Source organism: Brachycentrus maculatus, unplaced genomic scaffold (assembly GCF_059751285.1).
Source record: "Brachycentrus maculatus isolate JH-2025_06_01 unplaced genomic scaffold, ASM5975128v1 h1tg000051l, whole genome shotgun sequence".
NCBI classification, from domain to species: domain Eukaryota; kingdom Metazoa; phylum Arthropoda; class Insecta; order Trichoptera; family Brachycentridae; genus Brachycentrus; species Brachycentrus maculatus.
The window spans coordinates 227462-246866 of NW_028280805.1; the positions used below are offsets into that span (position 1 = coordinate 227462).

The 19405-nt window shown below is 30.6% G+C and overlaps 1 protein-coding gene across 1 annotated transcript in view; it reads left to right on the forward strand.

The window, feature by feature from the left end:
- The window catches only part of LOC148312015 (all trans-polyprenyl-diphosphate synthase PDSS1-like), a gene marked incomplete at its 3' end in the record, with an annotated part of 92059 nt that extends 72869 nt beyond the window's left edge, over nucleotides 1–19190 (forward strand). The window contains exons 3-4 of the mRNA XM_088277967.1: nucleotides 13124–13263; nucleotides 19007–19190. Of these exons, the coding sequence (XP_088134093.1) occupies nucleotides 13124–13263; nucleotides 19007–19190 (324 nt within the window). The remainder of the gene's footprint in view (nucleotides 1–13123; nucleotides 13264–19006) is intronic.
- Nucleotides 19191–19405: the final 215 nt, after the last annotated feature.

Below are 19405 nucleotides of genomic sequence, written 5' to 3' on the forward strand. Positions count from 1 at the left end.
GTATACTGTCTTCATATTTTCAATTTAGTTATTTTCTTCTAACGTTTTAAGTTCTTCAAAGTAGGTAATTCGTACTTAACGTTTTTTCTTTAAATTATTTCTTACGTTGCTAATGTAATATACGGTACCGAACTTTTTATTTATGATTTTTTTAAAGAGAAATAGTTGTGTTTTTATTATTTACAAAAATGCTTCAATTTCTGTGAGCCTTAGTGACTCGTTATTAGATATAGGTATCAATTTGTAGTACACTAACCACGGGTCCACAACCCGACATATAGTATATAATTTTTATGAATATTTGTTTTTATAACTTCTTTACATGGCGAAGTTTACGCGTTATTTTTCCATTGGATCGTCGCCTAGTGAATAATTGTTGGAAAGGTCACCAAAGAGGATTCTGAACTTAAAATTGAGTTGAACCATGAAAACAACGAAGGGGTTTGTCCATGAAACGAATGGAGGAGAAGAGTATGCAAATACTTGAGGCTATTACCTATCTACAAGGGCAGTTGAACTTACGTAGACGTTATGGTAAGTGAGGATCATCGCAATCTGTCAAGTTGAATGGAGGTATACAATAACCCACATTTGTTGAATTGCTCTACGTTTCATTGAAGCCTCCTTTTGCGGTCATCTTTAGGATAGTACACACTTGTTTGAATGAGAATTGATCTTTTTGTCTTCGTTTTCCTATTGTTTTTTATAAGAAAATGTATACTTTTTCCACATCTGTTTTTGGAAAACTTACCTCGCTTTGTTTTATTTTATCTATAGTTACTTTTCGTAGTTCGTCCGCCTCCGTAGTGTATTGGTCAGCACGCTCGGCTACCGTTCTGGAGGTCCCGGGTTCGATTCCCAGGGGGGATCAAATAAATATAAGTGAATTATCACTGTAATATTTATTCAATATTACTCTGGACTGGTACCTGAAGCGGAGGGCTGATCACCTTTCCTTCATGTATTTACGATCAAGATAACACGCGTTTATATGATGCAGTGCCCTATGCGTCATTGTGATGCGGATAAGGGTTTGAATGAAATAGTTACTTTATTATTTAAATCCACATTTTTAAAATTATTTATTTGTGGTGTATATATCAAATTAAATAATAAATGCCAAAGTATATGTTTATTTCTTTGTTTTTTAATTTTAAGTATCACGCAGTTGCAGGGTGCAATGTTTAAATTAATTATTTTGTCACGTTTCAACCTTCATCTTGTTGTTTCGCTTCCTTATTATCACTGTTATTTTAATTATTTTTAACGGTTTTTGTTCATAACATTTTATTGGTATTATATTATTTAGATTGTGGTTCAGAGTTTAATGTTATAAAACAAAATTTAAACAGTGATCATTTCGAAATATAAACGTTATTATTCATGGTTATACTTAATTATACTTATTTTGATTAATTTTTTTTTCATTACACAATTTTGATTAAATAGCGCCCCAAAGATGACGCCTGCAATAATGTCCTAAACATGGTCCTTAGAAGAAACTATTAATACCCGGATAGTTACAAAAGATTATACTCTCGTATATCGTATTGATTTTTTGTATAATAATTTTTTTTCTCTTGCAATGCTTGTTAATAATCAGATCTATAGTGATTACAAGCTGAACGGTTGTATTAATTTTATCGTTAATTCTCAATGGAGATATATATATATATATATATATATATATATATATATATATATATATATATATATATATATATATATATATATATATATATATATATATATATATATATATATATATATATATATATATATATATATATATATATATATATATATATATATATATATATATTAACGAGAAAACCCTAAGTATGGTATTATTGATATTTGTTTTCTGTATTTTTCTTTGCATCTCATCAAAAATGAAGAAGAATATGGAAGTCTGGGCATTTACGGGGCTGACGCCCGTCATAAGCTGGTTTAAGTGATCACTTTACACACTTGTAACATTCACTAATTCTACCCATTATTGACAACCACACTAATCAAATTCTTGGAAGTTATCAACCAATTTTGAAACATTATTCTTGAATCCCTAGAACTTCACTAGAGACATCTATTGGTGATATGAAAATAAGCTTTTTATTGAGCAGAAACTCTTTTATTAGTATGTGAGGTCCGAATCCTGGATTATAATTACACACATGAGAAACGCCAGAAAATATCATTTTCATTTTTATTATTTAAGCTTATAATTTGACCAGATAATTTATTTACAACATTTTGAGTGTATCCAAATACTTGTTCACAAAATCTGGATTATCTCATTATTATAATATATTATTTGGATTATTATGATTATATTATTATTTTTATTAAGTGTATATTATAACGAGAAAAACCTAAGTATAGTATTATTGATATTTGTTTTCTGTATTACGTCAACGAAAAAATCCCAAAATAAAATCTATGTCGATTTTTTTTTTTAATGTCAAAGCTATATTAAATTCTTAAAAAGAATTGCAAATATGAATATCTGTGATGGACAGACGTCAAGTTTAATCTTAATAATGAATATTATGTTAATGAAGTCATGGGGTTTTCTAAATATTTAATGTTTAATTTATTCCTCAAATAAAACCGAATCGCTGTTATTTTGCATGTGGAAAAAATACTACTTATTAATATCATACTGTTTAATTACAATATAATTGTCTTGCACTATAAATTAATATTCGATAAATCGAAATAATATCGAAAATATACCGGTTTTTTTCTTTATTTATAGATCTGGCGTTTGATTTGTAGAACTCCATTTTAATTTTTATATTAAATATTAAAATCAAACACTGACTCTACTAAATTGTATAGGATTAATAAAAACACAAAAATAAAATTTGTCACAATTGTTTCGTCTTGTTTTGGCATTTTCAAAATACTGCGAATATTGAATGGTCCTTATGTATCCAATTTCTATGTCGAATTACTATCTGAATATAGACAAATAAATTTAAAAAATAATGAAACGTGGAAGCATTATTCTTTGAGCTTTTACAGGACTTGTAAAGTCATTTACGTGATGAAAAAAGTATAAAACGAACTTTTTTCTATTAACTGTAGGTGCTTACAAATTCCGCCTTACCAACGAAAAGGTTTCAGGATTGAAATTCCAAATAAATTATTTTCAGTAAAATATTCATGATCATATCAGATCTTCCCGATTTGATTTTTTTAAACATTGCTGGTGACCCGTGGGAATTTTTATTTGATGTGCAATAAAATTTTATTAAAATTGGTTTCATTCTCGTGGAACATATTTTTTTTGCTTTCAAATAATATATTGAAAAAGTTAATACCCAGCTTCTTACTACATATAATGATTATAGCCAATCACCCATATATATTAATCAACCGCTAACCGATCGTTTAAGAATAAAAGAAAGGACATTGCATAATTCTTGCTATTGGATATCATTTCATCTCAGGAAATTGTTGCCATTCCGGGTCGATAATGATCGCCGATTACCAATCTTTTTTAATGCTCGTATTTATTGTTTTGCCGACGTTTTAATTGATTATTTCTAATAATTATTTATTTTAATTTTTAACGCAATTTTTCACTATTACGGTATTGTTCATGGCGTAAATCTTCAAATTGAAATTGAAATTAATTAATATTTTGCTTGGAAAAAATAGATTACACCTTTTTATCCATTTATCTGCACCCGATGGTGCATAAGGCACTGCAGAATTCAAACGCAGTGTTGTCTTGATTGTTAACATGTGAAGGAAAGGTGATCAGCCCTCCGCTTCTGGTACCAGTTCAGGGCATTGAACAAATATTTTAGTGAAAAATCACATTAAGTATATTTATTTATTTCTTTGACCCCCAATGGGAACAAACCTAGGACCTCTAATTTGAAAAACCCTTGTGTGCTAAATCATAGATTTCGATACTTGAATAAGGTTATTTTTCCATTTATGAATTAATTTATAATCAAACATAGATTTTTTGAGTCTACTAAGTTTTAAAAAAATCCGTGTTTGATTTAAAAATTAATTAATAAATAAAAATGGATTTTAAAAATTAAACGCCAAATCCATAAATTATTTATCCATCTCACATTAATCTCTTGATTTATCTTTAAGTGATGTACGCTGATAAATTAACATTGATTTCATTTAATACTAAAAAAATAAATTGACAAATGGAAGTTATATATTTCAAAAATTTAATCATGTATTTTAGGAATAAATTTATCAAACTGAAAAACTCTGCATTTTAACTATCCTCTAACAAAATGCGTATTTTACGTGTGTATTTCTTACATCGGATATTTCTTTGCATTCAATTAAAACGTATACCTATATTTAAAAAAAAATAAAAAAATAAAACCCTTATCCGCACCCCAATGGTTCATAGGGCACTGTGTCATATAAACGCAGTGTTATCTTGATCGTTTACACATGAAGGAAAGGTGATCAGTCCTCCGCTTCAGGTACCAGTCCATGGTAATATTGAATAAATATTACAGTGAAAAAATCACTTATATTTATTTTACCCCCCTTGGGAATCGAACCCGAGACCTCCAGAACGGTAGCCGAGCGTGCTGACCATTACACTACGGAGGCGGATACCTATATTTAGTATTCTGAATTTAAAGCTACTTCTTTAAAGTATTGAAATAGTGAAGGGAGCTTCTGACCTCAATATCAATCTCGTCACAATATATTGGCGGCAGAATTTTGCCCGTTTTACAATGAATGTTGCTCACACTATAATTAATAATAACGTTCACTTATCTGAATTAAATTACGCTTTAAATGAGATTCCTTGTTCATTTTACATTTTATGGTACAGAGAACACACACGAGCTATCATCTGCAGTGCACCCAGCCAGTCTTTTTGGCCTTTCTCCATTCACAATATGTACCGTATAATAATTTCATCATTATTGATTCAAAATCATGTCAAGTTTATATTAAAAGAAATATAGAGAAACAAGGGTTATTATTTATTGTTTTCTTCTAATGTAATGAACTAAAATAAAGATTTTGATATCTCAACATAGATGAAGAAGAATATGGAAATCTGAGCATTCAAATGCCTTAAGACCTATCATTGGCTGGTTTAAGTGATTACTTGATACAGTCGATTTAACGATTCTGCCCATGATTTGACAACCGCACTACTGAAATTTCGGTTTGTGTTTGTTTTATTTTTCAAAAAATTAAAAAATGTTTTATTTTTCATTCAATTAAAAACATCTTTTCCAGGAGATATTTTTCCTCCTGCCCCTTATCCGCACCCAATGATGCATAGGGCACTGCATCATACATGCGCGGTGTCATCTTGATCGTTAAATATACGAAAGAAAGATAATAAACCCTGCATTTCAGGTTGTAGTCCAGGGTAATATTAAATAAATATAAGTGTTCCAAATAACTTAAATGCGTTTTGACCCCACTGGGAATCGATTCCGAGTCCTTCATAACCAGACGCGGTGACCACTGCACCACGGAGGCGAATTTCACCAGAAAATCTACTGTCCTTTTTTTAAAGCTATTTTTTCTCCAATTTCTCAATTCGGTGTCGTCATTGTCACGTTAAATGATTGTCCTTTTTAAACATTGATGAGGCTGCAACAACGTGTTAATTGTGTCTGTTAGCAACCAAACAGAGAGGATATTTGTAAGATGTGTTAATTTGAGGCGTTTAATAAAGTCGCTCAAAGAAACGGGGATATTGGCACTTAAATTGTACTTTATTTACCTTGTTTCTGGGTCAGTCACATCATTCGACAGAGAGGATTTTGTCCATCCGTTAGTGACCTATGTATTTACTGAAAATCACATAAACTAACCCGAAAAAATGAGGCAACAGCATTCTACGATAAATAAATTTTACATACTGACGTTCGATTTCAAGTGCCCAATGTACCAGACAGATAACGTAGTCGTACAGGAAAAAGTGACCAACTAACAAATCGTAAAATGTTCAGGAGGGCCATTTAAGTCACTTTAGCTGGGCAAGAAAATTAATTTTTAAATCATTTTTAATAAGTTAATATATTATAATTCCATGTTTAAAATCCTTTGAGATTTTTCAGGGCAAAAATAAGCTAGTAAGATATCAAATAGCCAATAATGACATTTTTGTAAAAATATACACTTGGTCTTTTTCTCCTGTATGACTACGATTTGAAAAATATTTAAGACAATTTTTTCATTAATGATTATAGTTTTGAAGAGTTTTTTTAGCAGTTTATTATAGAATGTTTATGTATAAATGATATTGGATATGGCATTCAATAATATGTTTTTGGCACTTAACGTTACTACACACCTTATTTTTATTTGACTGAAAAACTACATCTATTTGTTGTAAAAACATTACAAACAGTTATAAAATATTATCCAGTTTTTTTTATATAATAAAACTTTCCATCCTTTATCAATTTATATGCGTTTTTTCAAACAGAAAAATAACAATAGTTTGATTATAATACCTTATTACAAAAAAAATATTTTTAGAAATAAATATTAATGAAATACAGGTATCCAAATCTTTATTCATAAATCTGGGTTTCTTTACTTAGTTATTATTTTCACATTTCGACATCTCAGCATAGATGAAGAAGGATATGGAAGTCTGAGGAGTTACAGGTCTTACGATCCGTCATAGACTAGTTTAAGTGATCTCGTAAGAGGAAAAGGAAATGATAAAAAGGTAGTTCGCTTATTGCAGAATCTTGACATTGGATGTTGTATTTTTGATCAGATTAAGCTTTGTAATATTTTTGCTAACTTCCACGTTTAGTATTGCACCTGTTTACCTTGTATTTTGTTATTTTTTTAAAAGTAAATTATGTACTGTATTTAAAAAATATAACACGAAATAGATTATATCGCGGGGTGATTACTACAACTAGGTAACTCTTAGATAAGCTTTGTTGGGAAATTGTAATATAAGATTGTGACCAGTTTCATAAATAAGTTTTTGTATTTTTATATTATTTAAAAAAATACTTAAATTCTTGATGATTTGAATATGTTGTGATATATATTTCACGCATATGCAGATCAGGAAATTAAATTATATTTTAAGTGGGTAACTCTGAACACATGATTTCGAAGTTACCTAGCTGTAATTATTATACCAAAACGTGTAATTGTGGGTCGAATATCATAATATCAATCCGGAACAGGATTTTAAAGAATCATGCGAATAAATATTGTATTCCGACATGTGATGTGACAGGTGGCTGATCTCATCAATTGGGACGAACTTTAGTTCAATCCTTTTTATGTATCTATGGCATTCTGGCCTATTACATGTACGTGTATTATGGCCTGTTATCCATATAAATATGCATCCCAGTGACCATAGTACTCCAAAGCTAAATAATGTAGAGATTTCGTATCTTGGAAGAACTATATAGCAAATAATTATGAATTTTCAAGATTAAAGAAATCTCAAAATAACAAATACAATCAAGTATCAAAAGATGTTGAACATGTAAATTGTTTTATTTTTATTTTTTATTCTTGGATTTTACTTTTAAACAATGAAACAAATGCGTAAGTGCATCGTTCATTACGTCAAAAAGTGATTGTATAGACAGTAATATTGGATAAATGCAAAGAAATCATTTTACGTAAATTTATTTATAAACAAACTTAACTAGTATTATAAAAACGTATTATAAATTTGAACGATGGAAGAATGCATTTCTTATAATATTAATATCATTTTCGATCACTGACTCATAAGTATATTTTATTTATTGTTTCGGCATTAACTTTGTGTTAAGACATGTTACAATGATTAAAGAAAACGCTTGTTTTATACCACTTGAGTTTTATTAAAGACTACATGTTTCAGAAGTTAAACTTCCATCATTCAGGTCTGTATAATAACATTATACAGACCTGAATGATGGAGGCTTAACTTCTGAAACATGTAGTCTTTAATAAAACTCAAGTGGTATAAAACAAGTGTTTTCTTTAATCGTAGTATATTTTATGTATTACTAGGTCTCATTAGCTGCTAGCCTATCCGAGTGCTTGATAAACCTACTTTAAGGTGTCTACTTTTGTACACAAAATACATTCGCAAGAGGTTTTATGCACCCGTTTAAAATGTTGAAATGAAAAGGCATATCTCACAATTACATTTACTTCACTTTAAGTAATCAACATTCATATAATTATATTTATATATGTATATATATATATATATATATATATATATATATATATATATATATATATATATATATATATATATATAAATAATATGTATAATTATTTATAAATAAAATAAATGTGGATAAAGCTGTGTATGTAGTTGTTATTTTATTTTATAAATATTATTCAGTTAGTATTAGAAACAAAGCTCATAAAAAGAATGGTTTACAACGTATCACCTAACCTTTCAGTAAAAAAAATAGTAAATAGATTGATTTATGCGAGGACAATGAGTTATTTAGTGTTATATCCTCGTGTGTTCAAACAATTTAACGCAAGTATTTTTATGTATCTATTTTAGCATACTTAATTGAATCTCGCGTCAAAATATCTTAACAGTCAATGCTAATATATTAATTTAGTTAAGCGAAATGATCAAGGTCTGAATACACGTAACTCCGCAAAGTACCATTGCAGTACGTAAGGCCGGTTCACACAACACATCTTACCTAATCTTGCAGTGTTATTCTTCCTTGAATGTATGGTATGACCCACTCAATATGCAATCACTCGTGACGCCTTATTTCACCTCATAATGCATACTTTACCGCGAATCACGGAATGCGAGAGCACTGTGCGATCGTAACTCAATAAGTCAATAAGAAAATAATTAACGCAAAAAGTGTGCGTTTAAATTATGGCATTCGAAGCTTTAAAGTACCTAACTGCAATGTATTTTGGTATGGCTTATGAATCAGAAGTTCATCTTTGCTACTGATTTTTACTTAATTAATTAAAACATAGCTTGTGACATTGTTTTTTAACATGAGTAAACCAAACTAGATATTATTTTGACTTCTCAACATAGATGAAGAAGAATATGAAAATCTGGGCATTTACGGGGCTTACGACCGTCATAGGCTGGTTTAAATTATTAATTCTACCCACGATTGACAACCACACTACTCAAAATTTTGGAAGTTCTTTGTATATATGATCCAATTTCGAAACATTGTACTTGAATCATTTTAATTTTCACTTGATACATCTATTGGTGAGACGAAAAAGCCTTTTTTTACTGAGCAGAAACTCTTATATTTGTATGTGAGGTCCGAATATTGAATTATAATCACATATATATTTAGACACACTCAAAATGTAGCAGAGTAGATAACTTTGAACGCCTCAATAACTAGTGAAGTGTACAGATAAAAAATGCATATTTTAATCAAAAGACAGATTTCTTATTATTTTTTGACAACTCATCAAAGATGAAGAAGAATATGGAAGTCTGGGCATTTACGGGGCTGACGCCCGTCATAAGCTGGTTTAAGTGATCACTTTACACACGTGTAACATTCACCAATTCTACCCATTATTGACAACCACACTACTCAAATTCTTAGAAGTTCTGTATATATGAACCAATTTAGAAACCTTGTTCTTGAATCTCTAGAACTTCACTAGAGACATCTATTGGTGAGATGTAAAGAAGCTTTTTACTAAGCAGAAACTCTTATATTAGTATGTGATGTCCGAATCCTGGATTATAATCACACACATGAGATACGCCAGAAAATATCATTTTTATTTTTGTTATTTAAGCTTATAATTTGACCAGACAATTTATTTACAACATTTTGAGTGTGTCCAAACAGATTTCTTGTTTATCCCAACATTCTTATTCTATTTTATTCCCTTAAGCGTGCATAAGGACATCATTTACTCGATTGTCAATTATATAATATAAACACAGGCGGTCAGTCCTGCGCTTCAGGTACCAGTCCAGGGTGGTACAAGTATTTAACAAGTATAAGAGTGATTTGTTTTTGTGATTTGAGAGCGTTTGGCTACCGTGCTCTTACTGCTGGGTTCAAGTCCTAGGGGGGATCAAAATCATTATAATAGATTTTTTACTCTAATATTATTTAATATTACCGTAGACTGGTACCTGAAGTGCAGGGCTAATCAATCGCTTTTCCTTCCTGTATTGAACGATCAAGATAATGTTTCTCAAAGTGTTCTAAAGAAATTATAAAAAAGTGATAAAAAAAACTCTTTTTTTAAAATAACTACGCTAAATAGTTGTACCAATTCTAAATCGGTTTATTTTTGTATGAAATACTTGGAAAAATTGATAAGATTTTTAGATGCAAATATATCTTTATATCTTATCAACCTTATATACGAGTATATACAAATGACAAAAAGTACATTAGAACAATCGACATAACATAATACTTCTACTTTTACTATCACACCGTTTCACAACAGGGGTAGACAGAGAGGATGAAACCCCACATTGTTCTGTCCTAACGTAAACTCCTAGCTTCCTTCACATCCACACATCTAGTCATACATGCCCTCCGATTATGTCAACTTTTGACACCGCCAGATTAAAGAGTCACTCTATATGTGTAATTTATATACATTTTATGAAAAGTTTTAAATTTCTTCTAGTAGGTCTTATCTGATTACCATCTCCCACGTGGCCATTAAGTGTGTGAACCAAAACTAGTTATAACCATGATATTACGAAATGCATTCGGTTTCTGGCTTTTATGGGCCCTAATTACTATAGAGCCTAATCGGATACATCCCACAAACTGATTTCTTTCTTTACAATTATTTTGTAACATTACGATTTATCCCGTTACGCACGAGTTGCCGGTACTAGCCCGGCGCCATAACAAAAAAACGTACTGACCGCAGTATAAGATTGTTTGCACGCACCATATCAAAGCTTTTCCCTTTTGATTCCGACCCTTTCGATTGCATGGAGGTGAACAGTTTGAGATGATTAATAAAGATAGTGAATTAAACAAAAACAAAAAATAAAACCCTCGATGGAACGTGCATAGGGCCTTTTGTATATACGTATGTAAGTAATTTGGTAAAAAGTATGCAGGTATTTTGAAAGCTAACGGCGATTATGAAGATGGTCAGAGATAAACGGACGCATCTATTTATAAATACCATCACGATTTTATGGTTAATTTTATTTTACATGCACCTACATAATATTTAATGTTCTCCTGGTATAGAATGTGATAAATCAAAAGTATGCTGTGCTTATTTAAGGGTTTTATTTTTATATTTGAATCATCATGTTTTCCCATAATGTGCATCCCGAATCAATAAATACTGTGCTTAAGTTGCCCTGAAAAATAAAATAAAATAAATTGGTTATTTATTTTTGGAATAAAACACAATTTACCATAAATTGTATACATAATTTAATATTTGTAAATGAAATATTATAACAAAAACAATTATTTACAGATATATAAGTATATAACAAATTTTGCTGAGGGATCACAAAATGCTATACAGAGTAATATTTTTTATAGCAATGAATTATAAATTAAAAAATATATATGATTATAATCGTTTACTTTTTATTTATTCATGTAAGTAGTCAATTTTTATAAATTGCAAAAGCTTATGAAAAATTAAAATGTATTAAGAGCAAACGTAAATTTGTGTATAATATTTTTTTTTTAAAAAGTATCGTACAAGATAGTAAAACTCCATTAAAAATATTTATGTGGATACAAAAAATTTGTTACATTTGTGATTTAACTTATAAAAAGTTGTTATTTAATAAAAAAATCATAGGTGCCATTTTAAAAATAAGTCACTCGTACATAAAACTATTTAGACATTTTCTTGAAATAAAGAAACATTGTTCGAATCCATATTGCTCGTATTATTGTTGAAATATTCAGTTCAAATTTGTTTGATTGTCATTTTTTATTAATTATTAAGAAAAATTGTAAATTAAAAAATATTTATAAATTATGGACACTTTTTATAAATTATGTACTTCATTCGTACTTTTTTATTGTTTTTCAAATACTTTTTTTAAAAAATGCCACTAATCGTTGAAAATATCTATTCAATATCTTTGGTCTATTTCCCCTAAAAGCTTGGTTTGGATTATAAAACTTCTTAGTAATTAAGTTACATAAAACCAACAATATCTTGGGTTTGTTTTTATTTGCTTTTGTGACAATTGTTTCGCCTTTATATAGCAGTATAAAATTAAACCCCTCTCAAGAACCCATATAGGGAGAGAATTTCTCCATTCTGCATCGTGCTACATTTTATAATTATCTCATAAAAGATTAATTTCATATTTTAGCGGTTTAAAGTATTTATTTTCTCATACGGATATATTTTCATGTATCTTTATTATCATTTCCCATATCACTGTTTATAATTGAAATGTTATTTTAACTTTTTTAATTACATATATTTGTAAATAATTACAGTCTCTAAAAACTGTTTTCATTTCCGTCTCTTTGGTAATTCCATAAATTTGTATATGTATGCTTTGAATAACCGATATATTACTAATAATATTACTACCATCATGCTGTTTCCCTGTAGAGGTAGGCACAGAGGATGGACCGCCACGCTCCATCCTCTGTACCTACCTCTCCTGACATACACTCTTAGTTTCCTTCACATCAATACATCTAGCCATTCATGCTTTCCAATTACGTAGACTGACACCACCAGATTTTAGGTTCTGATTGATCTTTTTAACTAAATTATGTCATTACTTATTTTAAAGAAACGGTTATTATATTCGTTTTTCATTCGACCGCTCATCACCGGTCGTGCAAAATGATGAAAAAAGTAATGTAAATCGGATATACATTTTTTAAGGTTTATGAAATAAATTAGAAAAAAAGAGGATATTGAAAAATTTAAGGGTCAAATTGTGATATGAGAGGTATAGTCGTGATTAAGATTTATTATGGGAATTATCAGGGCCAATATTTCACAGCAAGTCGATCCAAGCACTTTAAGTAAAAAAATGCTATATCTACTACAGCATATTTTTTCCTTATATCGGGTAAATCTAGGCGCAATTTTAGACCTCTTTATTGGATATCCAACCTACACTTACTTTCTTGTTTATTTTAAGTTTTAATTTAATTTTCTTTTTTTTCAGGAATTAATAAAAAACACAAATCAACCCGAATTAAAAAATATATCAACGTACTACTTCGACGGGCAGGGTAAGGCGCTTAGACCAATGGTAGCAGTCCTCATGTCCAGAGCGATCAACCGACACATATACAGAGAAAACAGGTACTGTGCACATATAAACTTACAATTTCCTCAAATTATTTATGTCAATGAACCTTTTTCTCAGCTTTTGTTGCCAAGGCAACCAGTTTCCACGTCCAATTCACAAAATACGCGATGAAACCGGATTCTCCTAAATTCTTATTTTAGCTTTAATAGCATTGGGAATATTTTATTCGAAGGCAAGCAGCACTCAAGTTAATTTATTCCATTTTTGCGAAACTTAAAACATTTTCAAATCAAGCGTCCGGTTTCGAGAGGACCTTTTAGAATATTTTTTTTTCTTACGCACAATTTGGTTGTTGCGTCCTTTGTTTATTTAAGGACACTCGAATCAAAGGCAATTATTACTGTTTTAGCTTTTTGATAACCATTTTTAATTAACTAATTACTATGGACTTGCCAACAGGATGCGTGTATATTTAACATACTGGTATTCCTTCAGAAAAAAGCCGTTGTTTTTATAATTTCCTAGAATCTATGAATCAGGATGATCTAATTTATTCATGATATGCGGTCCTCTTATGTTACGTAAACAATGTATGGAATCTTCTCCATTATCACATTTTAATGTTTTTTCACTGAATCGACTGGTTTTTTAAACATATTGTAATACGTTACATAATATTCATAATAACCTTCGTTTTATTTTCTTGATTTCTCCAAATTAAATTATGAATGAATTGTAATCTTTAAAATGTTAAGTTTACCAAAATATTTACAAAATAGAGATCTGGAATATTTTACCACACTAATCTGTTTTTGCGAACAATCTTTTTTCGCTGAAAGCCTTTTTCACATCCATGTATCTCCTCACACATACCTGCCGATTATTCCGACTGAACTGACCACGTTGAATCATTTGAAATATTTGATCAGTTTTCCTCGGTCTTCCTTTGCTTTTATTACCAACCACATTCTCGTCATCAATTTGTTTTACTATTCTTATTTAACTCATTTGATTCACATGCCCAAACCATCTCAACACACCTTTCTTTATTTTATCTCAGCCTTGCTTTCTTTCCTTATATCAGCATTTGAACGTCTATCATACAACGTTTTTACTTATCCACCAAATAGATTTTTGAAATGCTTAATTATGACAATTTTTGTGTGATATTGCCAACGTTGTATGATAGATGTTTAAATGATGACTTCTTCTTTTTCATGAGCCCTCTGTCCTCCACTGCAGGATATAGGCCGCTTCGGTATCTTTCCATTTCGTTTGGTCAGTTGCTGCTTGCAGCCAGTTTGTCATGTTATCGGACCATCTCTTTTGGGGTCTTCCGACGCCTGTTTTAAACTCTCAATGGCTCCATCTTAAAATTCAGGATATAATGAAATTTCTTTATATCACCGTTTGAACATCTATCATACAACGTCTGAGAGAACGAATTTCGACAGAATTTAGTTTATTAGATAATAATAATGATAATATTAAAACCCTTACCCGCACTCAGATGGTGCATAGGGAACTGCGTCATATAAACCCAGTGTTATCTTGATCGTTTACACATGAAGGAATGGTGATCAGCCCTCCGCGTCAGGTACCAGTCCAGGGTAATATTGAATAAATATCACAGTGAAAAAAATAACTTATATTTATTTTACCCCCCTTGGGAATCGAACCTGGGACCCCCAGAACGGTAGCCGAGCGTGCTGACCATTACACTACGGAGGCGGACAATTAGCCCCATTAGATAAAATATTAGCACCATTACATAAAATGTAAATATTTTATTCAAATGAAGGCATAATTTGTAAATGGTCCAGGGTAATATTGAATAAATATTACAGTGAAAAAAATAACTTATATTTATTTCACCCCCCTTGGGAATCGAACCCGGGACCTCCAGAATGGTAGCCGAGCGTGCTGACCATTACACTACGGAGGCGGACGATTAGCCCCATTTGATAAAATATAAATATTTTATTCAAATGAAGGCATAATTTGTAAATCTTATCAGGAAACAATGAGTTGTGTGGGTAGTTGGACACTAAGTACGTCATCGCTGCTGCCCGATACTTGACCAGTGTCAACATTTGTCTTTACACCTGTGTCCATAATCATTTACCGCGAACCTTTTGCTTTGTGCGTACATCGATATCGACTCAATAAATTAACACCTACGAGCAAAGTATCGTCATTCACCGTGTTCGAGGTAAATTCTTACATCTTATTAACAGTTTTTGATGAAATTCCAACTATAGTTGTTCATTCCGCAAAAGTGTCAACATAAATAATTATATATAATAAAATAACAATTTTATTTGATCGGTGACCGGTGATCCTTACGGTCACTGGCTAAATAAAAAAAACTATATACTAAGTTGTTATTTTATTATACGAAATGCAGTTTTGCCAATTAATGTCAGTAGAAAACATTAATCTTTTAAAAATAGTTCTAATTATTTATTTCTTCTTACTTTTATCTGCAGCCAATAGTGCATAGGAAACTGCATCTGATCGATTGAGTGTTATCTTGATCGTCGATTATAAGAAGGCATGGTGATCTGTCATGCACTTAAAATACCAGTCCAAGAAGATACTCACTATAATTTTGAGTAAAGATCACAAATATTTATCTGACCCCCCCCCCTGAAAATCGAACCCGTGACTTCTAGCACAGTTGTCAAACAAGACAGCCACTGCATAATAGAGGAGGGCAAAAATTACTCTTTAAGTTTTGTACTGACATTTCTTGGTGGAACTGCATTTTATAGAATGAAATAAGAAGTATAATATGTAGTTTTTTTCTACATGAAGTTTATTTCATCAGCAACCGGGTTTCGTCGTAACCGACATCATCACACTAGTACGATGATGTCGGTTACCATGAAATTAACGTTACAATCCGGTTGCTGGTAAAATAAAATCATGTGGAAAAAACTACATACTTAGTTGTTATTTTAATCTAAAAATATACACTTTTACTTTACTGAATAAACTCGTATATTCTTCAAATAATCCATTTACGCATATATCCAATGCAGTTCATTTTGTACTAATTTATAATCAAAATGAATAATTATCATTTTGTATCGTTATTTCGTCCTTAAAGTAAAAATAAAGGACCGATTCGCTCAGCTTTGGAAAGAGCATTCATATAAAAAAGACGGATAAAAAATTACATACAATATAACGCAATACCCTGACTAGATTTTTTAAATTAATAAAACGACAAAAAAACTACCCAGTTGCCGCATGACATCCGTCATATTATGGTTTTAATTTAATTTCAATCCGTGGTAAAAGTAAGTAAAATAAAAAATATAATTAAAGTTTTATAAATGATTGCGAAGAAAATGATAACACTGTGAACATTGTTGATAAATAATAAGCTTAAATGAATTACACGCCTACTTGGAACACTAATTGGGTGTATTTAGTACATTTTAAAATTCGTTTTTAAATATTCACATTATTTTCAATGTGGGTCTCATTATACTTTGTAATTTTTAAGTGAATTAGACCACTCAGTATACTTCCAAATTTTTAGGGTATGATATTTTAAAATGAAATCACGTTTTTACATAAATAAATTAATGACATATAAAAATAAAACGTGGCGAGTATTTTGTCTAAATGCTATATTTACTTACAATATGTTGAGTGTGTCCGAAAATGCGGTTTTTTTATAACCATTTATAAAAAAAACGTAATTTTTCAAATACTAAAGGGTGACAGTTATTTGAACTTAAAAAAAGTTTATCTTCGAGATTTTTCTACTCCAAAATGCAACACTAAGCAATTTCAGCAAAACTTCAAATATTTGGCAATTATACATTCCAATAAACTCCCTAAAGAAATTTTAAAAAATAGATGATATAAAAATACTACACATAAATATTGAAAAAATATACAAAAAAGACTATTATACCATTTATTATATAACATTAAACCACGAGTGTAAGTCGCTCTCCAAGCACAAGAGCTCAGTCTCTTTTTTGGAGAGGTACAGCGAATCGAAATATAAAAGTTTTCTATTTGTATAAATGTTTCAAATGTATCATGTTATAAATAAAAATGTTAATATATTAAATAATAAAAAATAAAATAAAAACTATGCTTACAATTCTGGGTTATTCCACTAAGGAGTTACTTATATTGACATCTCAACATAAATGAAGAATATAAATGTCTCAGTATTTACAGGGCGTATGACCTGCCATAAGGTGGTTTAAGTGATAACTTTATATATGTATAACATTCACCATTCTACGTATTATTGAAAACCATACTACTTAATATATTATAAAAATTGTGAAGGACATTAGTACCATAAGCCAAGCTAGGACACAAAATACCGAACCCTCTTCTTGTGGAAAGGAAAGCCTGTTAACGACAGTCAACAGTCCGACTTCTCCTGAGGAATTTTAATGGTTTTCTCTCAGCAATGAGCTAATGCTGAGATGTTTCTGATTGGCCCACACTAATTTATCCTCCCTATTCCCAACACAGATAAAAATAAAACGTGATCTTAGCTAGAAGAAAAAAAAATCCACCAATTGATCTATAAACCTTGTTTATAATAAGCAAAGTAAATAATAAATGATAACTCCTACCTAAATAAAAACACAATACTTAAATTTCGAAAGATATACATTTATTGACACGTTCTTTCACACGTGAATTTTCGACACCATCGTTTGAAAAAAAAATCAAAAGAGACCTTCATGAAATATTTAATATGTAATATTTTATGTTGAGATATAGTTCATTTTGTCATAAAAAGCGTAGTAAATAAATTAATTAGTAGTCCGCCTCCGCAGTGTAATGGTCAGCACGCTTGGCTACCGTTCTGGAGGTCTCGGGTTCGATTCCCATAAAGGGGTCAAAAAATATTAGAGATTTTTTCATTCTAATATTTATTCAATATTACTCTGGACTGGTTCTTGAGGCGGAAGACTGATCACCTTTCCTTCATGTGTTAACGATCAAGATAACACTGCGTTTATATGATGCAGTGCCCTATGCATTATCGGGTGCGGATAAGGGTCAGAAGAAGAAGAATATACATATTTAATAAAAAAAAATCAGTCACGTACCTCATAAAGTATAATATTTACAATTCGGAATCGATCGTTCATTAAGATATGTATTAATTTTAAATCAAACACAGATTTTTTGAGTCTACTAAGTTGTATTTTATTAACAAAAAACACATAAAAAATTATATTGTGACAATTGTTTCGCCTTGTTAGGGCATTATCAAACGAATGTTTCGAACGAAATTCGTTTGATAATGCCCTAACAAGGCGAAACAATTGTCACAATATAATTTTTTATGTGTTTTTTGTTAATAAAATACAACTTAGTAGACTCAAAAAATCTGTGTTTGATTTAAAATTAATACATAAATTAAAATGGAGTTCTACAAATTAAACGCCAAGTCAATAAATAAATGTTCATTAAGATGTTTGATTTTTTATTCTCCTTGCTTACTCATACGAAAATTGACTCTTGATGGAGTAGTTAGTAGTAAAATCGACATTGAAGTAACAACCAAAACTCGTAGCAGGAATATAACTAGGGTAAAACGGAACAAGAAGTCACTCCAGGCGATGTGTCACGCAGCGCCCTATGCATCATAGGGATGCGGATAAGGGTTTGAAAATAAATAACAATATTATACGCATACGAAAGAACTTTTGCACTTTTGGTATATTTATTTCGGCTAAATGCCGTATTGCAAGTGTCACTCCAGTTTCGTTCAAAACTAACTCCGAATCACTTCGTTTCCAGTGGGCTCCTCTTCTCACAGCGGCAGGTCGCCCTCATCAGCGAGATGATCCACTCCGCCTCCCTCATCCACGATGACGTCATCGACCAGAGCGACATCCGACGCGGCAAACCCAGTGCGAACGTTCTCTGGAATCACAAGAAGGTAAGATTATCATTTTCGACTAAAACCACTTATATTATTGTCGTATATCGTAGTCGTACAGGAGAAAGTGACCAACTACCAAAACGTAAAATGTTCAGGAGGGCCATTTAAGTCAGTATTGCTTGGCAGGAAAATAAACACCAATGCAGTTTGTCATTTTCAACTAGTCAATATATTATACTTCCAAGTTTAAAATGCTTTGGGATTTTTCCAGGGCAATATTAAGCTAGTAAGATATCAAATATCACGGTTTTGTA